General features: G+C 54.0%; 4 protein-coding genes across 6 annotated transcripts; 1 reads left to right on the top strand and 3 right to left on the bottom strand.

The window, feature by feature from the left end:
* Nucleotides 1-49: 49 nt before the first annotated feature.
* Nucleotides 50-8740, bottom strand: POLDIP2 (DNA polymerase delta interacting protein 2). The gene is made up of 11 exons (XM_047833802.1): nucleotides 8501-8740; nucleotides 7083-7164; nucleotides 6127-6224; nucleotides 5340-5436; nucleotides 5094-5169; nucleotides 4751-4858; nucleotides 4151-4287; nucleotides 3352-3378; nucleotides 3020-3145; nucleotides 1899-1978; nucleotides 50-1098 (listed from the first exon to the last, which is right to left on the bottom strand). Exons 1-11 carry the CDS (start codon nucleotides 8659-8661, stop codon nucleotides 984-986), a joined length of 1107 nt encoding a protein of 368 aa, XP_047689758.1. The 5' UTR covers nucleotides 8662-8740; the 3' UTR covers nucleotides 50-983.
* Nucleotides 8741-8861: 121 nt separating this feature from the next.
* Nucleotides 8862-17561, top strand: TMEM199 (transmembrane protein 199). Of its 3 annotated transcripts, none has more exons than XM_047833808.1 (6): nucleotides 8862-9083; nucleotides 10296-10369; nucleotides 10717-10806; nucleotides 11563-11605; nucleotides 11825-11937; nucleotides 16724-17561. In XM_047833808.1, the coding sequence occupies exons 1-6, from the start codon at nucleotides 8873-8875 to the stop codon at nucleotides 16733-16735; spliced, it is 543 nt and encodes a 180-aa protein (XP_047689764.1). In that variant the 5' UTR covers nucleotides 8862-8872; the 3' UTR covers nucleotides 16736-17561. The 3 variants fall into 3 exon arrangements, with proteins under 3 accessions (XP_047689764.1, XP_047689761.1, XP_047689762.1); XM_047833805.1 differs by lacking the exon at nucleotides 16724-17561 and adding an exon at nucleotides 12211-13615; XM_047833806.1 differs by lacking the exon at nucleotides 16724-17561 and adding an exon at nucleotides 12144-13615.
* On the bottom strand, nucleotides 15893-16759 carry SEBOX (SEBOX homeobox). The gene is made up of 3 exons (XM_047833809.1): nucleotides 16729-16759; nucleotides 16414-16574; nucleotides 15893-16273 (listed from the first exon to the last, which is right to left on the bottom strand). Exons 1-3 carry the CDS (start codon nucleotides 16757-16759, stop codon nucleotides 15893-15895), a joined length of 573 nt encoding a protein of 190 aa, XP_047689765.1.
* A 559-nt stretch (nucleotides 17562-18120) lies between the features above and the next one.
* Nucleotides 18121-21066, bottom strand: VTN (vitronectin). The gene is made up of 8 exons (XM_047833800.1): nucleotides 20926-21066; nucleotides 20703-20822; nucleotides 20309-20626; nucleotides 20089-20228; nucleotides 19675-19831; nucleotides 19328-19480; nucleotides 18559-18900; nucleotides 18121-18317 (listed from the first exon to the last, which is right to left on the bottom strand). The coding sequence occupies exons 1-8, from the start codon at nucleotides 20987-20989 to the stop codon at nucleotides 18205-18207; spliced, it is 1407 nt and encodes a 468-aa protein (XP_047689756.1). The 5' UTR covers nucleotides 20990-21066; the 3' UTR covers nucleotides 18121-18204.
* Nucleotides 21067-22508: the final 1442 nt, after the last annotated feature.

Here is a 22508-nt window from a genome sequence, read left to right as displayed (position 1 = left end):
GGCCCTGCAACCCTGGCTCCCCCTGGTGGAGGATTAAGGACAACACTAGTAAGGGCTGCAACTGAGATTTAATATTAATTCAAGAATAAACAACCTCTTTGACAATCACTACGGTAGGAGGGAAGCAGGAATCCTAAGATTCAGGGGAAAATGCAGCACATTTCTTCTCTGGCTCTTGGAGATGTGTGAGCAAGCAGCTCAGAAAGTAGCTTGGCTCAGTCACCGTCCATACGTACCTAAAGCTCCTCGCTGAGTTTCTGCATGGGTGGGCTGGAGGCCTGAGAGACGTGTGCTCATCTGGCAAGCCTGTTATTCCCGGGAACTCATGTGGCTTGCTGCCCTCCTTCCCAGGCTCAGGGAAGCCAGCGATGTCCATGGCTGGCCAGTGCTGAGAGCTTGAGCCCGATGTTGGCCTCCTGCTCTGCACTTGGCAGGATAAAGAAGGGGAGTCCAGTCTAGCCCCCACCCTGCTGGCTGGGGCACCGCAACCCTGGGAAACATCCAGCCAACCCCCAGCCTCGGGAGGGAAACCCATACATACTCTAGTAGATGGGGCAGCTTCCTGGAAGGGCAGCAAGGAAAGCAACCAAAGGCCCCCAGGGCATCAAAAAGGGAGCCTGAGACCCCTAGGGGCAGAAATGTCGAGGGTGGCCAAGTGTGCACTGGTTTATTGACCAAACCTCATGTCTCAAACAACTCGTGTGACAGGCCAGGAAACCCCGGGCCCTGTGGCAGCTGAACACAGAATTCCTGGTGGAAAGGTTTACTGGAACACAGTGTAGCCAGGGGAAGCCAGCCTCAGAGGAGTCCTACACGGGTCTTCCGGAGAAAATTATACCCACCCACCAAAAAAGCCCACGATCAAATGGTGCAAACGACAGACAGACCCACTGTGGCCCATGGTAAAGAGAGAGTTCTGCAGCAATTGTGGGACCAGAGCTGTTCTTCAGGGGCCGAGCCTAGGCACTCGGGCCTCAGCTGGCCTACCAGTGAAGGCCTGAGGGTGGTGTCTTCTCATCTTTATTGCTTTCCAGAGAGAAGGGAGGGATCCGGACATCAAAGTGGGAGCCATCAGGCCTCTCGAAGCGGAACGTGCCCCTGTGGTCAGAGAGCACCTGGGTTAGAGGGAGCGAAGGCTGAGGCCCCCCCCCTAAGGATCTGGAGAGCCCTATGCCCTCAGCTCCAGAACTGAACACAGCAGGATAAGGCAGGCCTGGGCTCTCTTCTGCCTGGTCCGTGTCAGGATCACACTGGTCCAGAAACCCAAGGCCCTTCCTGGCCCTACATGAGAAAAGATACAGCTGCCCTGATTCTGGCCCTCAGATGCACACTGCATGAGCTACCTAACTCTACTTCCAGGTTAAGGAGTGAACCACCCAGGGAAAGAACCAACTACATGAGCACCAGACCTCTTCGGCCCAAGTCCTCAGTCCACAAAATCACAGGGAAACTAGAACACAGGTAGTTATAAAAAATCAGACATGGAGGGCACCTGGGTGGCTCAATTGGTTGAGTGTCCAACTCTTGATTTCGGCCCAGGTCATGATCCCAGAGTCGTGGGATTGAGCCCTGAGGTGGGCTCTGTGCTGAGCATGGAGTCTGCTTAAGAGTCTCTCTCTCTCTCTCTCTCTCTCTCTCTCTCTCTCCCTCCCTCCCTCCCTCCCTCCCTCCCTCCCCCCTCCCTCTCTCTCCTTTCACCTCTCTCCCCGGACGTGCCTCTCTCTCTAAAAAAAAAAAAAAAAAAAAAATCAGAGAAGTCCCACACAACAATGAACAGCAGAGAAGTCTCCACCGCAAGATGTAACCTGGCCCAGAATTCACCGCAAACTGAGCTCTCACTTTTCTGACCTGCAGCTGTGTCTGTGGAGTCTCGGTGCCCCGTCCTGGCACGTACTTACCACATGTGCCCGCTGGAAGCTTGCAGGGAGACGTGGCTGCTGTACTGGAACGCAGGCTGCTCCTTGGATAGCACTGGCTCCTGTAAGGGTGTGGACAAGATAGGTAAGGCCAGACAAGCTCCTGTACCCCGGGGGCCACGTGCTGACTGTTCATCAGGACTGGATGCCCCCTCATGCTTCCCACAATGACTGCCTGCCAGTACCTCCTCCCACAGCACGGCCACTGACCCCGGCCTTTAATTCGGATTCTGGGAAAGAGAACCTCAGACCGAACGTCTGTGGGCCCTGGGCAAAGATCACAGGCACAGGACCTACTCTGTAAATACCCCTTCCAGCACCCATTCACTGAGTGCCCAAGAGCCAGGCACCATGTGCTCTGCCAACCTCTGCTGACTTAAATCTGCTAATAATTAGGAGGTAATAGGTGTGATCCCCATTTTAGCAGGAAAAAAACTGAGATTTCCGGTTAAATAACTGGCCCAAAGTTATGTGAGGAGTAAACCACACACAGCTGGCATTCAGACCATCTAACTCCAAAGCGCTGTTCTTACTCAGTATCCCACCCTGCCTCCCAAGTCCCTACTGACTTGGATAAATGCATGTTACATGTGGCCCCTGGCCATTTCTTGTGCCTTATTTCTCAGGAGACAGGGTGGGGTAATGCACGGTTTGCAAAATCAGATCTCATGGGCCAAAAGAGGATGCAGGCATGTAAGGAGGCAGAGGAAGGACAACCAGGAGTAGTGGTTGGGGACGGGGTGGGGTGGGGGGGAGCCCCAGCTAAGGGCGCTCAAATTCATATTTTTAGTAAGGCTCCGTGCTGGCAACAAGAACTCTACACAAACTTTGACGTCAGACTCACTTGGATTCAAATCCAGGTCCCGCTACTACTAGCCACAGGACTGTGGCCTATTTAGTTAGCTTCGCTTTCCCTTCATCTGTGGGACAGGCTGTAAGAAACCTATCTCACAGGGTCGTTGTAAGGTTTCATCCAAAGCAGCCCAATGCGCTCACACACAAAGCCTCTGGTCCCTAGCCACAGAACAGGACAGCGTGCACTCAGCCCCCAGGCCTGCCGGGCAGGACCACGAACCGGGCATTACCGGCCTGATGATGCTCACCCTGCCCACCACCCCTCGGCCTCGCACTGTCTCCAGGGTGCCGGACAAACTGAATATCCTCCAGTGTCGCTCCCGAAGCTGCACCACGTCGCTGTCGAGGTTCTCTAAGCGGATACAGTAGCGCCACTGTGGGGGGAGAGGAGAAGAGTTCACATCTGAGAAAGAACAGACCTTGGGCCAGTCCCCCCAGAATTCCAAGAGAGCAAAAGGCAACAAAAAGTGACACCTGCAGCACACAGCCGTATCCCCCAGAGGCAAACTCCCCACCTCCCCCTGCCCCCCACACCGGGCACAACTCCTGAGCTTCTCTCCTCCCACAGGAAAACACTCACCCAGTAGACATGGGAATTCTGGGCTTCCTGGGGGGGAAAAAAAAAAAAAATTAAGTCCCAGAGGGCAGGACCAAGTCCGTTCCAATCAACATCTCTCCAACTGAGTAGACGTGTTCCCGGAAGGTTACGGAGGCAGAACAATGCTGCGAATGTCTGTGGGGTGATCGCTGAACTACGGCCAACAAGCCCAAACGGAGGCCGCTTCCCCCGGACCGATCTCTGGCCTCCCTCCTCCTCATTCTATCAAGATCACCAGCGGAGCTGGATGCCAACGGAAATCAGCCACAAGGCCCTTCCCTTCTCTCCGGTCTTCCAGCTGCTGCCCCAGCCCCTACAGCCACTGCTGGCCCAGGCCACTGCCCCCCTCTGCCCTTCCGTAGCCCAACAGCGTTACGATACCCAATATGCTCTATGCTGGCCTCTCCCACTACCAGGAGTTCCTCCTGGAAGGCAGGGCCAGTGTTTCATTTCTTTTTGAGGCTCACAACCAGGCAAGAAATAACCCAATAAATATCTACTACATACAATGTGTGAAGATCAGCCTCTGCTGATTTAAACACGCACATATGTATTCTGCATACACACATACACGGGATGCCCTTTGAACCGGAAGAGAAGGAAAGTCAGCCTGGAGGACTCCTTCCCAGAACCTGAGTGTCTCCCTGCTCTAGGTCTTAGTGTTGATCTAATGTGTGCAGCACTTGGAAGCAGAACCCACTCTCCGTCAGTCACACGGGGGCACCACAGGCAACCGGGGCCTATCCCTGAGGGATGGGGCCCAGGCCAGGCACATACATACCCTCATGCCCATGTAGAAGGGGATGACTGTGACACGAATGTTCTCAGTTGTTTCCCGGTGGACATCAGAGAGTTCCAGCCAGGGGTGATTCTTCTCCTGCCAGGCCCGTAGCGTCTCCCGAGCCACAAAAGGGGGTGCTGGGGCAAGATATAACTGGTTGGTCCAGGCCAGAGTCCCGGGTGTTGCACTCATTCTCCAACTGCCCCTCCTAGAAAACTCTTCCCAATTCTGACCCAGCCAAATAAGGCACCCAAACATAAAACAAAAGCACGGGCTGGAAAAAGGCCCAGAGCCGCCAGGAATAAGCCCGGAGGTCTGTGACATGGTGGGAAGAGAAATGGGCTGGGAGTGAGGAGCCCAAGTTTTCAGACCCTGCTGCAACCATGACCTTGCCTCTAACTAGCAACCTTGATTCCCTTCTCATCACCTGAGCCTCAGTTTCCATATCTGTTAGGCAGAGACAACAGTCATCCACCTGACTTGGTATGCTAATGGGAGGCTGAATAAGGTTGTGGGTATACAGCTTTGAAGTTACTTCTATGCTACTGTCTTTGAAGAAAGGGCCCTTCCATTCCAGCTTCCTTTCTTGAGAGAGATCACCTTTTGTCTGGTCATACAGAAGAAACCTTTCAAACAGCTCATGCTGGATGGGAACCTGATCAGTGGAGGTGTAGGGGAGGATGTCTTCATGGCTGACATAATCCAAGCCTGGCACAGAGAGAGAAAAGAGACGGTGAAACTCACAGAGGAAAGGGGAGGAACAAGGCTGGGAAGAAACACAATTCCTGGCCTTGTCTCAAGGTGGGACGAGCCTGGCACCAGCACTCTCAGCCACCATAATCCCTCCCAGCAGATTAAAGGACGTCAGAAAGGCATCGGCATCTTCTCGCTGAGAGACACCAGACCTCTCATCGACGGGCACATTCAGATGCTCACTACTCACCTGGGATGGCATAGAGGGCCCGGCTGTCATCATGGTTAGCCAAGAAAGTCACAGCTTCTGTCTGAGATCTCTGAGACTAGGGCAAGAAGCGAGTCAGAGATTTTCTTAGTCGCTATCCGGTCCTGAGAACTCAGGGCCCAGTGCTGATCTGGGCTCTATTTGACCCTGCTCCCTCCCTCTGCCCCCATCGGGCTCAGGCCTTTCCCATGGAGAGAAACCCCCAGCCCAGCCATCTTGCTTACTTACTATATGTGGACAATCTCGGGCATCAATCAGCACCTGATAGTAAGTGTGAGTTTTGCCTTTCACCTCCTTAGAGCCATGGCCAGCAGGATTCTCTGCTCTGTAGGGTAGGGGAGGGGAAGAAGCCTAAGATCACCCCAAGGGAAAGAGAAGCAGTGCCTGCCCTAGCTCCCTACCTCCTCACCTCAACAGACTAGTGCCTGACCGGAAGGGGCTTTGGCATAAGCCAGGTACCGGCACAGCAACACCCCGGCCCAGCCGGGGGTAACAAAGGAACACGGGGGACCCACTGTGCAGAGTCACCATTTGTCTTACTCTCTGGCTACTCCTTGGAAAGGGGCCATGTTGAAAAATTCAAATTGCTGCCTCCTTCCAATCCTGGAGCCCCAGGTACCCCGCTCTTCTCGCATCCCTGGGGCTGTCTCTGATGACTTAATGGAGCTGGGCCTTTTCTGTTTTAATGTATTCCAGGGAAAAGAGATTGAAAGATTCTAACTGAATGCCAAGAAATCAAGAAAATTAGTCCCTCAAATACCTTCTGGGCTACTTATAATGCAAACAGAGAACAGCTTGGGAAAGCATCCTGGGAGGGCCTAAAGGGACCCTCTGGCATAAGACTGTCCCTGGCACTCAGCACTTTTGTCTCCATGGTGTCCAGGAAGTACTCTGGGACTGTTCCGATGGCCCAGGAGGATATTGGATTCACCCCTGGGACCCCAATTACGTATGTCGGCCATGACTCAGGCCTCCTCCTAAGGGTACCATGAGGCACAATGACAGGGCTACTTACTTCTCGGGAGCCGCAGAAGCCACATCCCGGTCATAGAGTCGGGCCTGCCAGGGAAACAGGACGACACCTCGGTAGCCAAAAACACTATGAAGAAAGAGCTAGGAGGGAAGAGAGGTCTCCGTGAGCGTGCAGTCCCCAAGTCCTTGCAGGTGGGACCCAGACCGCTAAGCAGCACAGGTAGCCGCAACACCAGACGTCTTGCCAGTCTTTCTCTTAAACTCTGTGACCCACCCCCCACCAGCTTCAGGACGCTCTTATCCCCCGCCCCCTCTTCACCTGGCTGACTTCTGCTGATCCTTCAGGCTGTAGCTTAAATCTCTAGGAAGACTTCCCTGACCTCCCCTCCACTCAGCACAGTGCTTGGCCACCAACCCCATCATAGTTTGTCTCTAGACTGCCAACTCCACAAAGGTATTGCTTTCTGATTCAACTCCCATACACACCCGGTCCACTGCAGGCAAACCAAAAAAAGGGGGTGGGAGGGTGGGGACGAGGAGTTGAATTAAAAAAAAAAAAGTCCTGACTTACAAGGGGTCTCAATCTATCTCAGTGGATCTGGCACAAAGCTGATACAAAAACAAGAGCCTCACACCCACAGCTTACATGACAACTGCAATCAATTCAACTATGACGAAGCATCAAAAGTTTCCTTGCCTAAAAGCTCCCTCCACGGGCTTCCCACCATCCACTATATTACAGGACTCTTCAACGACCTGGCTCTTTCCTCGCTGTGGTCCACATTACCTCTGTCCATGCTAACTTGGAAAGGGAACCCAGTGACACGTGAAATGGATTCAAATCCAGGAAAACAGAACCCCCATCTTGAATCTGTGATTCCGATCTGACACTAGACACCAAGGCGGAAAACTGTTAACATCTGGGTCTATGACCAAAGCTGACGCTTTCAGAAACAGGGCGCACCTCGAAAATGAAAGATGACCCAGCTCGGCACTCACCTGCCCAGTCTCGTATTTTCCATTCTGTTTTGGCACCTCAAACACACCAACTGTCTCCAAAACTTTGCCCTCTGGTCGGTTTCTGATTAGGATGGAAAAGAACAAGCAGCTGAAGAGCTGAGAAGGTAATGGTACCTACAGCAACAGAAAAAGCTACTAGAATACTTACAGAGGGGCCAGGCAGAGGGGCAGGTGAAGCAGGTAAGGGTCCTGCCAAACCACCACTCCAAATTCTGCCTTTCCCTCTTTCAGGTCCTGCCTCAGTTTCTGTGTTAGGTCTGACTGCACCCAGACCCTTTCTTCTCTCTCTGCCTTCCTCGTATCATGCCCTCCCACCATTATTTGTATCCCTTGCCTCTGTTTCCTCCCTGACCCACCCTCCTGACCTCCCACAGCATTTTAACCGACCTTCCCACCTTGCATTTCTGTTATTTGTGCCCGTGTCTTATCTCCACTAGAGACTGTAGGTTCCCTGGGAGCAATGCCTATGTCTGATTAGCCTGCGTTTCCCCTCAGAGCCTAGTGTATATGAGGTGCTCAAAAAATATTTGTTCTGTCATTATTCCATCTCTACCCCCCTAAACTGCAGCCTTCACCCTGCCCTTGGAGGGCATCATCTCCAGATGTCCTGCCATGCTCCCTGCAATGCACTTAGTAGTCTCTAAATCTGTTTTTTGTTCGGATTTACATCAAATTTCACAGGGGTCTTAAACTGCAAATAGTGATCATCTCTCCCCAATACCAGGGTCTAATCTCAGCCACTAAAAGGTCAGTGTTCTGTGACCTCTCTGGACAGGGCTGCTCTTTCTAGGGGTCCTTCAAAGGTCTGCTATTCTTAGTATTTTGGAGATGTGAACCTTATGCTTCCTCTCACTTGATCCTCCAGCCCCAATGTGATCTGCCTGTCCCATGGCTAGAGACAATGTTCACATCACCCCCATGGCCTCCGAACCCCCTCCCCAAGTCACACAGAAAGAACCAGTTTCCCCAAGGTCAGGCTGAAACCTGGAACCCACGCAGGGCCCACACTCAAGAGTCCTGCTTCCCACTTCGAGCATCTTTCTTTGGGAGGCCTTGTCCCAATCCGGGGCTGGGGGTTCAAGTCAAAAGCCCTAGGGCTTCATTAAAGGGCTGCCCATTAACAACAGCGCTCGGGATCTCCATTTGGGGAGGTAGGATTCGTTCCGGGAGGGTTGCTAGCTCCCCTTCAGAGCCAGCCCTGCGCAACCCAGGGCTCTGGGCCGCGCTCCCTTCTCTGTTCCTGGCACACATCCCAGCCAGGGCAGGTCGGCTCCCGGCCGGGACCCTCTCCCAAGTCGAACTCCAATCACCCTCTGCCGGCCCGGCCTCCTGCCTCCTCGCTGACCGAGAACACGCTCCCTGGGTTCCACGTACGGCCCCCGCGCTCCGTCCCTCACCGGGACGAGAGGTGCCTCCGCGTCGTCGTGGTCGCCGCTGGTGGGAAGGCCCCAGCTCCACCCGCCGCACAGAGCGGCCTCGGCCCCCGGGCCCCGGTTAGCGAGCGGGACCACCAGCGGCTGCCCACGGCCAGGGCCCGTCGGGCCACACAGCCCGCCATGTCCCGCCCGAGCGCCCGCTCGGCTGCTGACTCTGGGCCCAACCCGCGGCCGGGAGGCGTTCTGCCCCCCCGCCCCACACTGCCCCGCGCCGCGTCCCCGCCCCCTTGGCCCTCTGCCCCGCCTCGTCCCGCTCCGCGAACTCCATGCTCCTTCCGGTGCGCGATGGGCGGAAGTCCCGGCCCCGGGTCACCTGACCATAAGCCGCTGGACATGGCGTCTCGCTTGGTTGCCGGCGAGCGGCTGGTGCGCGCCTTGGGCCCTGGCGGGGAGCTGGAGCCAGAACAGCTGCCCCGGAAGCTGCGGGCAGAACTTGAGACCGCGCTAGGGAAGAAGCCCAAGAGTGGTGATTTTCCCAGTGGCTCCGCGCGCCTGGTTTCTTTCCGCTTGATCCGAGATCTGCATCAGTACTTGAGAGAGAGGGGTGAGCCCCAGTCTCCAACCCGGACTCGCCTCCGTTTTTCCAGAGTCTTGTCCTTCCTGAGCCTTTTCCCACCTCTGTCATCGCTATGAGGGGGGGGGGGGGGGGAAATCCATCACTCTCCTTCGCCCGCGAACGGCCATCTAGCCAACCCAAGAGTCACCTCATAAACCGTAGGGCAGCCCACTGGCTTAACAACCTCCATGGGGATTTCTCGTGGATGACCAAATTTACTTGTGCACTTTTTTTTCTCTTGAAAGTCTCCTCGTGAACTACCAGGCCTACTTAGGACCGCCTGATCTTTGAGGAAGACCAGGTCTACTTAGAATAGTGAGCTTGTCCTGTTTGGGGATCTGGATTTCTTTCCATCTCAAAAACAAGTTAAATCTGATAGTTTATTTTTTGTTTTGTTTCTGTTTTTTTTTTGTTTGTTTGTTTGTTTGTTTTTTACATAGGATTATGGAAAGCTCTGTTCAAAGACCTGAACTGGAGTAGCATCTGAGTCCTAGTCCTAGCTCGGCCACAAACTTCCCTTGGAGAAGTCATTTCCTTTCATTGGGTCTCAGTTCCCTTAACTGTAAAGGGAGGGACTAAGACCACACTGGCTTGTAACGTCTTTTGCCATAATTAGCATGGCTTGCCCAGACATACAAAAGGTATGTTCTGTTGTGGCTGCAGCATGACCTAATCTAAAGGCAAGTGTAAGTGGCTTACGTGTTAGTTGTGACATTGGCAAGATAATTGAGAGCTGGCATTCAAAAGTCAGTATGCGCACGAGGAGATACTCATGTGGAATTGTCCTTGATTCTTCTCAATTGAAAACGATCTTGGAGGGGCGCCTGGGTGGCGCAGTCGGTTAAGCGTCCGACTTCAGCTCAGGTCACGATCTCGCGGTCCGTGAGTTCGAGCCCCGCGTCGGGCTCTGGGCTGATGGCTCAGAGCCTGGAGCCTGCTTCCGATTCTGTGTCTCCCTCTCTCTCTGCCCCTCCCCCGTTCATGCTCTGTCTCTCTCTGTCTCAAAAATAAATAAAACGTTAAAAAAAAAAAATTAAAAAAAAAAAAAAAAAAAGAAAACGATCTTGGAGATGAATTGAGATACAAATGGCCATGCTTTGTTTTGGTAGAAAGAATAGAAGGACTAGACCCTTCTCTGATCTTAATCCTTCGACCTCAGTTCTATTTATCATTATGTTTGTGGAAATCTTTTCTTTCCAGGTTCCACACTGTACCTTCATGAACTCCTAGAAGGCAGTGAAATCTATCTCCCAGAGGTTGTGAAGCCTCCCCGGGTATGTAAGGGATATATTTGTGAGAGTGGGTATTGGCTGAATTGGACTTATTCGTGATACATTCAGATTTATGAATCAGTCTTTGGGCTCAGACATTTGTCTTTTAAATCCTTGAGAGCGGGGTGGGAGATCTGGATATTGTTCTGCTTTGACTGCTTGGAAAACAGATTCCCAGCACCCCCGCTCCTTCCCCCCCCCCACACAAAAATTTTCCAAAACAGTGGGGGCAGAACTGGTGCATGAATCTCTTGGCACCCTTAGCAGTGCTTTGCCCCCTGAGACCAGTGGTTGTGACTTGCTTTCTAGAAAGCTGGGAATATCCTTGTCATTTGATTTTTCTGCCCCAGAACCCAGAGCTAGTTGCCCGTTTGGAGAAGATTAAGATACAGCTGGCCAACGAGGAATATAAGCGGATCACCCACAATGTCACCTGTCAGGTAAGGGCCTGCTCTTCAGTACCTGGACTGAGTAGCCCCTGAAAGCAGAGCCCTGCGCTGGGAAGAGGTACATAGGGAAGAAACAACATGGAAGCTTGGTTTTTATACTCTTCAGGGACCATCAAAGCTCTGTGCTGCCTACAAACCCAGTCTAATTCCCAACTCCCTAACTGAGACTCTGGGCTCAGATGGTGACTGATTCTTTTTTTTTTTTTTTTTTTTTAATTTTTTTTCAACGTTTATTTATTTTTGGGACAGAGAGATACAGAGCATGAACGGGGGAGGGGCAGAGAGGGAGACACAGAATCGGAAACAGGCTCCAGGCTCTGAGCTGTCAGCACAGAGCCTGACGCGGGGCTCGAACTCACGGACCGCGAGATCGTGACCTGAGCTGAAGTCGGACGCTTAACCGACTGCGCCACCCAGGCGCCCCGGTGACTGATTCTTAAAAGTGGTAGAGATGGAGACAAGCCTTGGAGCCTTTCTTCTGACAGGGCTCCTTATTCTGTGGCATGCTCCTGCCCTGGAGCAGGAGAGGAGTAGATGGGTATTGGGAGCCTATGCCCTTCCTCTGAAATGCTTGATCTGTGGTCCAGAAAAGAATCCAGTCGGTCCCAGACAACAGAATCCATGGAGAAGGCAGAGTTAATGTGTTGGGGAATAAAGAGAGCAGAGCCCAGACTGACAAATGGGTGTTCTCTGGGCCACCTCTGAGCTGCTTCCATTCTGAAATCATTTGCATTTTCTTTTTCCCAGGATTCGAGGCACGGTGGGACTCTTAGTGACCTCGGAAAGCAAGGTGAGGTGCTAGGCAATCAGATTGCTAAAGCCTCTCCCTGGGAGGGGTTGGTCATGGCACTTCTTTTCCATCCCAGTGCTCTGGGTTTAAGCCTAAGCTATTCAGCCTTGCCGTTAGAGGGTAACCCGCTTGATGGGGGAGGGGCAGTCCTGAGCTAAGAGGGCGGGCCTCATGGAGGATGCTGACCTAAAGGTTTCTTCCCTGGGTTCTTCCCCAAAGTGAGGTCAGTGAAAGCTCTGGTCATCACCATCTTCAACTTTATTGTCACGGTAGCAGCTGCCTTCGTCTGCACTTACCTTGGAAGCCAATATATCTTCGCAGAAATGGCCTCAGTAAGTAGGCACTGGGCAGGGCAGGGTGCCCCAGGTGGGGGTATTGGTGGAAGAGGGAGGAAGGTATGTGAAGGTGCCTTGAACAAGTTAGGTGTTAAACAAACATCTAGAGGAGGAGCATTGAGCTGTCCAGCAGTCATGGAGGTACATAATAACCTGAAGAGAATCCAGATCCTCTTTTCTTCCCTTCCCCCCATTCTTCTCAGAGGTGCTGGAGGCTGCAGAGTTGGATGCTGACCTGCATCCCCTAAGCCTGGTTCTCTCTCTCCCCAGCGGGTCCTGGCTGCATTGATCGTGGCCTCTGTGGTGGGTCTGGCCGAGCTGTATGTCATGGTGCGGGCGATGGAAGGCGAATTGGGAGAGCTTTGATGGTTCCTCATCAAAGTGTGGAGTGGATTTTGGGAGACTCCAGGCTCCCAGCTGCCAGTCACTGACTCTCAGTCAACCTGTCAGGCTCTTCGTCCTCAGCTCCGGTTAGAGGGCCAAGCCAAGGCCACCTGCTGGTCCTGCAGGGGGCGGGGAGGGCATCCTCTGTCAATTTCCAGAGGGGCAGTAAAAGAGACTGAGACAACAACTGAAAAGAACTGGTCTTTCAGTACCTTCTCCTGAACCCAGTGCCCATCTGCCTTCTCCAGTCCATCTGGGCACTGCTGAGGCTGGGTTTTTCCATCAGGAGTAAATAGAATACAGGCCTTCCAAGGAGCAGACAGTACTGCCTTGAAATTGCCCAAGTGCATAAATTGATGGTCACCCTTGCTGCATACATCCTTGATACAGACCTGTAATTTAGATCAGTAGGCTCCAAGAAAACAAAGGATTTCCTTTCTCCAGTTTGTGCCAGAAGAGGAACTGATCACAGGACATCGAATAAGAGAAAGGCGGGTTGGTATGGGATGGTGAAATTGGGAGCTAGGCAGCTACCTTTCTGGAATCTTCATTTCTGTCTTCATCTTCTTTCTTCCGCTTGCCTTTTTCACATTTTCTGTATGCTTCTGCCCATCTCTGCCACTCATCAGCCTTCCTTAAACTTCCCACCTCCCCATCACCCTTTGCTCTGCCTCCAAAAATGAAACCAATTCAGATGGCAAAACAGTATGTGTGATTTTAATTGAAAATCTCTTTGTGCTTGTGTGTGTTGGTGGGAAGAGTATGCCTACCGTGGATTGTCTCAGCTAATAAAGGGAGATGTTCTTTGTAGGTATGGATTGTTGTCAGGTTTGACTGTATATGTGAACACGAAGAGACATACATGTGAATATGTACGCATAACATGAGTATGTACACATATTGTTATACGTAAGCCTAATGGAGGATTTTTTATGTAGGTTCATAAAATATTTGTGGGGGGCAGGGTGCTAAAAATAGTTTGTAAATGTGCATAGTTGAGTAACTGCTTTCCGTGGTTGCTTTTGGTCTTCACAACCATCCTGGAGGTTGGAAGAGAAAATGGTTTTAGGCCCCTCTTCCCGAAGACAAAGGCTGAGAGAGATCAGATGACCAGCTGTGGTCCTTCTTCTGTAAAGGGAGCCAAAGACTGTTAGGTTGTCCTGAAGTCCCTGTGTAATGTTAAACTTGCAAGAACTTAGATTAATGGTATAGTGATAAAGTCTGTATACGTGTACTTAAAAACTATTAGCGATAGTTATTTATTCAATAAATATTTATGGTATCCACTGTATTCTTATCTCAAGTCTTGTGACAACACAGAAGCCCAAAGATTCCTTAGATCTGATCATTGTTCAGGGTCTGCTCCTAATGGTGTACTCCTTTCCATTTATTCACACCATGAGCTCCTGTGGTCTTTTGTTTTCTCCCAGGGTACTCTTCTGTTCTTGGAAAGAACATTGGCTCGGTAGACATTTGCTCTACAGTGTTTGCCAGTTTCTGCCAGTCTGAGCTTCTCCAGACAATACGTGAGAGAGAGGGAGGGTTCAGGTCCTTCTCTTCCACCATAGATCACTTTGTTGAGAAATCTTAGAATTTCTATTGTCGATTAAAAGGAATGTCAACCGTGAGAAGAAGTGCAGGTGGCATTTTATAATGTTTCTGGCAACCCAGTGTAGTTTAGAAGATGCACTGAATTTTTGTGGGGGTTCGTGGCTATACCAGTGCTGAACTCTGTGGGCCCGGTAGCCTGTTGTGCCCACATAGCCTTAAGCTTTCACATCCCCCAGATACCTGGATTGGAAGGCTAGAAGACTTCCAAATGTTAGATAAAGAGCAGGCCCCCTCAAACAGCTTCTGACCTAGGGCGTCTTCTTATCCTGAGATTGGAGTCCTTCCACACACACACCCCTTTCACTAGAATGGGGTCCTTACCTGATCCCAATCCCCTACTCAGAAGCCAACAGGCTTCTGTGGCATCGAACACTTACTGAGAACTCCTTTATGAGCCAAGTACTGTGCTAGCTTCTGGAGATCAAGGGGTAGAAGACCTAGTTCCTGCCAAGGAGATCTGCACCGTGCAAAGTGGTTTTTCATCCGCAAGGGCAGAGTTGGAGATAGCGATCAGGTGGCCTGTCCTCTGGCTGTCATTGCAGTGGAGGGAACTCTGCTCTCCGCCGCTTACTCCATCTCACCGTCCCATACTTTTCTCCAGTGCAGTCTGGGCCCAGGGCTTCCCAAAGGGGAGTGCTTGGCAGGAAGCCAGAGGAACAAGAAGTTTGGGGCCTTCCCAGTTTCTCATAGCCTGCTGTGTGGAGAGGGAGAGGCAATTTGCATGAACTGAGAGCTTTTATAGCATGTCACACATCACATGTAGCCCTTTACTTAACATCATTGCTTCTCATGCCCAAAATGGAGAGAAGATACGTTATCCACACCCCCCCCCCACCCCACCCCCAGCTTGCAGGCTCATAGACTTTCAGAGATTTGCGAGGTTACGTAGCAGAGCCAGGATTTGAATCCAGTTTAGACCCTCTATGCTTTTCTGGAGCAAAGCAGCTCCAGAGGTGAAGGCAGCTGGAGTGTCCTGGAATCAGTAGGAGCAGGAATAGAAGGTGCCAGCAGAGGCTCCCATCTCCCCAGGGTCTGTCAGCCAGAGCCCTAAACCCTTCAATTAACTGTCCCCCTAACTAATCCCAGTAGAAGCCTGGGTAATACCTCCCACCCAGTATCTGTGTGGAACCTGACCCTGTTTAGGGATTAGGTGATGGAGATACATTTCAAAAGCAAACGGCTCTTGTCCCCATTCATTTGCAGCACACGACAATCCAGATTAAGGTATAGAGTTTGGGTTTTATTTGGAGATTAGTTGGTATTACAGATGACAGTGATATGAAAACCCAGTGTTGCCACGCACACACCCCCCCGCCCCATGCTAAATCTGTCAGGTTGTCTCCACAGCCTCGGGTCAGAGGGCAGCCAATCTGATCTTTGTGAAAATTAAATCAACATAAGCCCGGAGCTTTTCTTTCCACTGTATTACTCTAATATCACTTCCTCTTCAGATCCATGGTTCTGATTAATTTGTCTAGGTGGTGGTAGGTCAGGAGAGGGGGCCTGGGCTACAAAAGGGTGGGTTCCCCACCATCTGGGATGAGTTTCAGTTCTCTCCTCACCATACTCACTTAGCAGTTAGCTAATGGGCTAAAACGGAGGGACGGCTGCCCATTCTTTAGAGGGAGGAGGAGTTGTCAGTTGGGATGAGAAGAATTGGGGCCAGGCCTGGCGTGAGAGGTGGAAAACATGGCCCTGACCTCATCTCTCTAAAGGTACCTCCTGCCACGGCAATGGGCATATGCCCCAGGAGGAGCAGGGTGCTGGGTAGCTGGTGACTCTAGGCTGGCCTGGAGGACAATGGAGGGGAGGGATCCCTGAGCTAAACTTCCTTCCAATAAGAGAACTCCCTTGTGTAAAAGGAGGGACAGGGGATCCACTTCTGATGTGTTCAGTCCTAATGGGCGGGGGTAGGCTGCAGAGCCAGAGGAGGGGTCTCGCAAGTTCAGGACTTAGATTAGGAGTGGTCCTGGTTGGTGACAATGGCTGAGGCATAGATGAGGTCAGACAGGCTGCCCAACGAGGTCTGGGGAGTAGCTCGTTCTGAAGAAAGGTGGGTCGCTGAAGCCCCAGCTGGTCCCCATGGGGCTACAGCTTTAGCCCCTGCCCGGCTCTGCCCTGGACCCAAGCCAGGAGCTGAGCAGGAGGCATGTCTACACAGTGAGGCACACTGAGGCGTGCTGTTGGAGGGCGGGAGCTGGCCTAGTTTTCGGGGCTCCCGGGACTGCTGGAGGGTGTCTGGAAGAGAACGGGCTCTCGGGGGGGGCTCTGGCCTCGGGCTTAGGCCTCCTGCCTTCGTATTCTTGATTCTCTTGGCCCGGCGGTTCTGGAACCACACCTGGTAAGGGAAAAAGGAATCTCTTCTGGCTCCAACCACCCTCCCCCAGGTACAGGGAAAGCAAAACCTGGAGGCAGGATACCCAGAGGAAAGGGGCTGTGTGAGAGTACCCCCACCCTGAGAGGGGGGTCACTGCTCACCTGTATCTTGGCCTCAGGAAGGCAGGTGACCCGGGCCAGGTGCTCACGGGTGCCAATGTCAGGGTAGGGCCGGGCTGCAAACACCCGCTCCAACTCCAGCAGCTGCCCTCTGCTGAAAGTGGTCCGCTTTCTCCGGTGGGGACCCAGCCCACTGGCATGGCCTGTGGGCCGGAGTAGGGGTCAAGCTGGGACTCCCCGCAAAAGCCTCCATCCCAGCTGACCCTGAAGCCTCTCCTCCACTCCCCTGCTTCAGCCTTTCCCCATCACACCTTCCCCCTCATTCTCCCCCTGCCCACCCTTTCCCCACCAGATCACCTGTTGAGGATGCATCCACAGGGCTGGCCATGGAGCCGGCAGAGAATGAGGAGCCGGAGGGCCATGCCAAGGCTGTGCCCACACCACCCCTCCTTGTGGGGTTTTATCCTGCTCAGAAGGCTGGCCCCGCCTCCAGGAGGGGAGAGGTTTCATCTCGAGCCGATGGGGAGCAGAGAAGTCCCAGAGGGAAGAGTAGAAGCCAGGGACAGCGTTGGGCTTGTGTGAGTATGGATGGGGCAAAACTTCTCTGGCCCCTGCTCCTCCAGGGCCTCACAAAGAAAGCTGGTCTGAGCCCCTCTCCTCACACCCCACACCCCACAGTCTGTGGCTGAAATCCTGTACTTTGTGAAAATCCTCCCAGGATTTGCCCGGAAGGAAGCCAAAGAGATCCTTCTCTCTAGCACTCCCACTGCTTCACCTTCCCCCTTGGAGCCCTCAGTGCCCCAGTGCCCCAGTTCCCCCAGGGGACGGTGGATGCAGTCCTGTGCCACAGCCTGGGGCTGGGCTGGTGAAGCTGGACAGGATGAGGAGGCTGACAGGGAGACGGCAGATGAACCGCAGCCAGTCCGCCCTCAGCAGAGCTGGAGAGCAGATGTTACCACCAGCTTGCCCTCGGGTCTGCTTTAGAGATTTGCCTGCACCGGGCCCTGTCTCCGTGGCCCCTTGAGAGCCCAGACGGGCTTCTTGGAGTCCAGGAACCTTGGAGTCCAGGAATCAGAGGAGGTTTCACAGGTACAATCGAGGAGTTTTAAGAAAGATGCTTGTTTGTGTTTTGTTTTGTTTTGTTTTGTTTTGTTTACAGAGTATTCATCCTTGTAAGTCTTCTGAGTCCCTTTTCTAAGAGAAGTGGGTGCATTTGGATTTCCTTTGAGTTCTTGCCCTTTCCACTCCTAACCTCAGTGCCCCAGACCCCAGACCCAAGACAGAGGCCTCAAAGAAAGGCTCATCCTAGGGGTGGGTTTGGGGAGCATGCTGACCAGTTCCCTAGGCTAACCACCTTGCAGGCTCAGAAGGGGCAGAAAAGCGGAACCAGAACCGCTTGCCCTCTGCCCCATCTCTCTCCTCCAAGACCCTAGTCAACTCCGAGAGGCAAAGGAAGCCCAGGGCTGGGAAAGGCACTTGGTGGCTCCTGTCATCACCAGAGCTGTTCAGGCTCCCGCCAACGTTGGTAGGCTGGTAGGGGCTCCTTAGCTCAGGAGGAAGCCTAGCACTCGTGAGGCCCTCCCCAGGCCGGAGCTTTTCCGGTTCACGGAGAAAGCCTGAGCCCAACCCGGACTGGACACAAGGACACTCTCCTCCTCCAAGACTTCGTGACAGCCCAGCTTCCCCTCCTTTCCCCAGGCAGATCCCGGTCTCTGCCTGTCCACTCCAGTCAGGACAGCAGTCTTAAACTCAGGACCAAGGGGTCTTTATTGGGATGGGCGGAAGTGGTTGAGGAAGGAAGAGTGGAGGGCCCAGCTGTGCAGGCTCCGATTCCTACTGGTGGCCAGGGGCTGGGCAGCCCAGCCAGTACTGGGCGATGGAGCGTGGGTAAGGAGGGCTCACGGTGTCCACTTGCCGTGTGCGAAGGTTGACTCGGTAGTACTTGTCTGGAAGAGAGATCAGCAGAGGTTGTGTGAGACCCAGCCAGGCCCTGCCCACACACCCCTGCCCTGAGAAAGAAGCCCTGGGTCTCTCCCGGAAGGGTGAGTGAACATCCACAACGCAGCCTAGGACTCCCAGCCTGGCTTTCTGGAGTCACCTCCCAAGGGCCATGTTCAGCCCATGCGGACCAGGGACAGCAGGGAAGACCCCAGCTAGACCAGCTACGGGGATGGCACGGGCTCCCACCTCCTGAGAAGAAGTAAACACTTTGGATGGGCTCGCAGGTGGCAGGCACAAGCCAGTCCATGTCGTAGTCATGATAGTTGTAGATGCCCAGGCTGTCCTCCTCACTGGAGAGCCAGGACAGCCAGGCTGAACGGGACTGCCGGTGGGGGTTCTGGCTGCGGCCTCGGCCACGGTTACGGCGTGAGCGGTAGCGTTTACGGTTACGCCGCCTAGACTTCTGCTTCTTGGCCCAGGATTGGGGAGCTGAGCCTGAGACGTAGATGCGGCCGGCCATGGCCGCATCCACTTGCCTGGGCACACCAGGCCAGTCCCGGCTGATGAGCCGGGGCTGTCCAGCACCGCCTGTGGCAGGGAAGAGGTTAATGAGAGCGTTGTGGGCCTGGAGAGTTCATCTGGTGCCCAACTATGGGCCGTGCCTTGCCTGAGGGCAGAGCAAGCTCATGGCAGAGCACAGCACCCCAGCCCTCTGACTCTCTGTTCGGTGCTCTTTCCCCTAGCCTTCCTCCACTGCATCCCTCCCCACTTCCCTCAGTCATAGGCCCTCCTCCTGCTGGCTGTGCCCTCAGCTGCACTAGGCAAAGTCCAAGGTGTGGGGTCCAGGTGGACCTCCCCCCAAAGGTCAACAGAAGCAAAGTCTGGCTTGAGCAAACAGCTTTTGAACCCCAGCTCCGCAATCACGGCCTCCTCCGCCCAGCCTTGCCCTGTCCCTACCCTGGAGATCCCAGCCCTCTTGAGGAGAAAGCGAGGCTTGCTCTCCCTCCCTCCATACCAGAGAATCTGTTCCCGAAGAGAAATTCAAAGAGGGTCTCCCAGCTGTCGCGCTGCAGCAGGGCAAAGTGTTCAAACACTGCGGACAGGGAGCTGCCTTCACATTCCTCCTGACTGGGCTGCTGCTGGAACTCATACTCCCAGTACTGTCTCCCTGAGTGGGGAAATGGGATGGGGGGAGGTTCATGAGTGAGGCCAGAAAGCCAGCGCCAAGGCTGCTGGAGATAGGAGCTCCTGGCCGGGGAGTGGGAGTGCCGAACGTAACTTGAGGCCTCCCCATAGAGGAGTGTGGAGGAAAGCCCAGACTGCCCCACTGCCTGCTCTTTTCCCCACCCACTCCCTTAATACCCTTGAAGAAGTAGGCCCGCTCCCGGCCACTGTAGCTATGAGCAGGGAGAGCCAAGGCTGCATCCACGTTGTCCGGAATGCCCTTGAAGCCTTCAGAGATGTTGCGGGGGTAATCTGGGTCCAGAACACCATCCTCGAAGCGCCAGTACTGATGACCCTAAGCGGTAGGGAAGGAAGGGGGAGTGAGGAGGTGGCTGGCTGAGCACAGGCCGAGTCCCCCACCCCAGGCAGCTGTCCCAATTCTAGGCTTGTTGCCCAGGACCTGGAGCCTTGGGCTTTCCCGTCCTCAAGAGCCCCAGCCAGGGACTACAGGCTGTGATCCAGCCATCTTGCCTGCCCTAGTACTGGGCACAGCAGCCCTCAACCCCTGTCTAGATACCCTTGGCTCTGACCCACGGCCCCTGGGCCTGGCACCTGGAAGAGGTAGGTCTTCCCCTGGCAGTTGATGCGGCTGAAGGCAGCATCAATGGGGCCCTCAATGCCCCAGACATCTTGGATAAGCTTGGGGTACCCAGGGCTCACTGCCTCTTCATCCAGTTCATAACAGTACTGCCCTAGAATGGGAGAGTCTGTGTGAGGGAGGGGTTGTCCCAGAGGCAGACCCCCACCCCCCAACACCTGCCCCTGGAGTCACCTCGGAAGGCAAAGAGGGAGCCATTCTTGAGGTCAGTGAAGGCGTCAAAGGGCTTCCCACTGCATAGCTCTTCCACCACCGGGGACTCAGGGATGTCTTGATCAGAGGTCTCAGGCCCCAGGGTCCCCTGTGTAGGGTTCAGAAAAGGTTCCTCGAAGGTCTCCTGGTCAGGAGACACTTCAGTATGGGCCTGCAGGTCGGGACCCTGGCTGGTGCTCTCCGGCTGTGGGAGGACACTGCTGTTGTCTCTGGTCTCCTCAAAGTGGTTGTAGACCCCGTACTCATCTTCTGGCAGAGTGAATACATCCCCACGCGTCACTGTGGGCACAGTGGGTGGTGGTGAGTCTCCAGCTGCAGAGGGGACCCCGGGCCCATCCAGCCCCTCCGGACGCACCTTGGGGTTTGCACTCAGCCACGTAGTCCTCACAGCAGCTCTGGTAGTATGAGCAGAGCTCGTCACACTGGCACTTCCTGTCAGCGTTGAAGCCCTCTGTGCAGCGGCCCTTGCACGACTCTGTGGGGGAGGAGATAGAGGGGATACCAGTTGGCACGGCCAAGCCCAGACCGCCCTCGCCCACCCTTCGTTGACCCAAACGACCACCAACACCCTCTTGCACCTTGGTCAGCCAGAACAACCCATGCCAGCAGGGCAAGTATCAGTAGGGGCCTTGGGGATGCCATGGCAGGGCCTCCAGCCTCTAGCCTGGCTGGCGAACCGGGCTCTGGGCTCCCTGCAATCTCCACTGTGATGCGGGAGAGCGGGGGACAGGGAGGGAAGGAGCCAGAGGAGAGGAGCTGCCTTCTCTGCTGCTCTATTTGCTCAATCTCTGGCCCAGCCCCCAGTGCCCCAGACCCCAGTGGCTGCAAAGGTCACATTCCTGGAACTCTGGACCCGAGAGAACAGTGAATAGGATCCTTGCCAAGCTCGGTGTCATGTCAGAAGGGGACTAGCACCATGGGTCTGAAGGTCAGAAAGGAGGCCCACTGTGCCACTCAGAGGCTGCGTGACCTTGGGCAAACTGTTTTGCCTGCCTTGGTATTCTTTTTGGTAAAGTGAGACTGTTAATACTTGCCTCATGATGTGTTGGGGGTTACATGAGCTAAAGCAGACAAAATGCCTCATGCCTGGAGTAGCGCCAACTTCATTCTCCATAAATGGTTGTTTATCTGCGATCTGTTTGAACAGGCACATCCCTGGCTGAGTGTGTCACCCACCCGTTGTGTATTTAGGGCAGTGAAAGGGGGGTTGAAGGAATGCTGGTAAGCACCCTGGGGGGAATTTTTTAAAACTCTGTTTAAAAAAACAATAACAGAGTTTCGTGTTTAGGTTCACCTCTTGGGTGCATTGATTTCCCCAAGCTGGTCTTCACGGCACAGCAAATTGGGTGAATATTAACCATTTGGACGGGATTTGATTCCTCGGTCTCCTGCTCATTCACTGCTCCCCGTCTCCACCTTCAGTCTCCCCATCCGCAAAGAATAGCCTAGTTCTTGGCACTTTTAGACTCTCTTGAGAAGTAGCATCCCTCTTTCCAGAAAACGCCCCTGGCACAGAACGCCTGATTTTGTGCCAAGGGTTGGGGTCCACAGGCTTCCTGAAACCCTCCCACTACCTGCAAGAAATGATTCTGAGTTTCCAACTGAATTTTTCTCTTCCGTAACCAGAGAGGTGGGTGACTTGGGGGAATCTCTTTTCTATGAGCTTCAGTCGGTTCAGCTGTTAAATGGGAACACTAATCTCGACCCCCTAAGGCATGTTGCAAGGCTTGAGAAACGGGCCCAAAGGGTCTCGAGAGTTGTACCGAATCGTTATTATGGTTGATTTGACCACAGTTAGGGCAGGGCGCACGCTCCACGGTGTTGCCTTCTCGTTGCAGTGTCGGGGGCACGGGGTCGGCGGGGGGGGGGGGGGGGTGCGTTGTGGGATAGTGAGGCTGTCCTATCGCTCTGCACCCTCTTCACCTAGTCGCCTCGCCCACCCCCGCGCAGGGCGTGGGCGTGGCCGGGGAAGCTCGGGTGCGAGGCTACGCAGGCGGCAAGGGAGGAGTCCCACGTGACCGAGGGGCGGAGTGTCAGCTCCCTTGCTGCGGCTTGTCCGAGGCGGGGCTGCTGCAGAGCATCTTCTGGCTGGAGCCGCGCTTTGTTCTTGTTGCTGCCTCCCAGGCCTGCTGACGTCTGGGTCCATCCCTCGCTCCCCTCT

Source organism: Prionailurus viverrinus, chromosome E1, assembly GCF_022837055.1.
Source record: "Prionailurus viverrinus isolate Anna chromosome E1, UM_Priviv_1.0, whole genome shotgun sequence".
Lineage (NCBI taxonomy): Eukaryota > Metazoa > Chordata > Mammalia > Carnivora > Felidae > Prionailurus > Prionailurus viverrinus.
Note: the sequence above shows the minus strand (reverse complement) of the source record. Positions and strands in the feature narration are given on the sequence as shown.

Bases quoted from the DNA above. Each gene is read 5' to 3' on its own strand.
- POLDIP2 (XM_047833802.1), bottom strand. From the start codon at position 8,661: ATGGCGGGCTGTGTGGCCCGACGGGCCCTGGCCGTGGGCAGCCGCTGG. The intron at 3,379-4,150 runs GTATGTATGTGC...TTTCCCCCCCAG, and splicing joins CCTTCTACATGGGCATGAGG to GAAGCCCAGAATTCCCATGT. The intron at 3,146-3,351 runs GTGAGTGTTTTC...CTCCCCCCACAG, and splicing joins AGAATTCCCATGTCTACTGG to TGGCGCTACTGTATCCGCTT.
- TMEM199 (XM_047833805.1), top strand. From the start codon at position 8,873: ATGGCGTCTCGCTTGGTTGCCGGCGAGCGGCTGGTGCGCGCCTTGGGC. The intron at 9,084-10,295 runs GTGAGCCCCAGT...TTTTCTTTCCAG, and splicing joins TCAGTACTTGAGAGAGAGGG to GTTCCACACTGTACCTTCAT. The intron at 11,606-11,824 runs GTGAGGTGCTAG...TCTTCCCCAAAG, and splicing joins TAGTGACCTCGGAAAGCAAG to TGAGGTCAGTGAAAGCTCTG.
- SEBOX (XM_047833809.1), bottom strand. From the start codon at position 16,759: ATGGCCAGCCCTGTGGATGCATCCTCAACAG. The intron at 16,575-16,728 runs GTGATCTGGTGG...TCCGGCCCACAG, and splicing joins TGTGGATGCATCCTCAACAG to GCCATGCCAGTGGGCTGGGT. The intron at 16,274-16,413 runs GTGAGCAGTGAC...TTCCCTTACCAG, and splicing joins TTCCTGAGGCCAAGATACAG to GTGTGGTTCCAGAACCGCCG.
- VTN (XM_047833800.1), bottom strand. From the start codon at position 20,989: ATGGCATCCCCAAGGCCCCTACTGATACTTGCCCTGCTGGCATGGGTT. The intron at 20,823-20,925 runs GTGCAAGAGGGT...CCTCCCCCACAG, and splicing joins GGTTGTTCTGGCTGACCAAG to AGTCGTGCAAGGGCCGCTGC. The intron at 18,901-19,327 runs GTATGGAGGGAG...TCCCTGCCACAG, and splicing joins CTTCGGGAACAGATTCTCTG to GCGGTGCTGGACAGCCCCGG.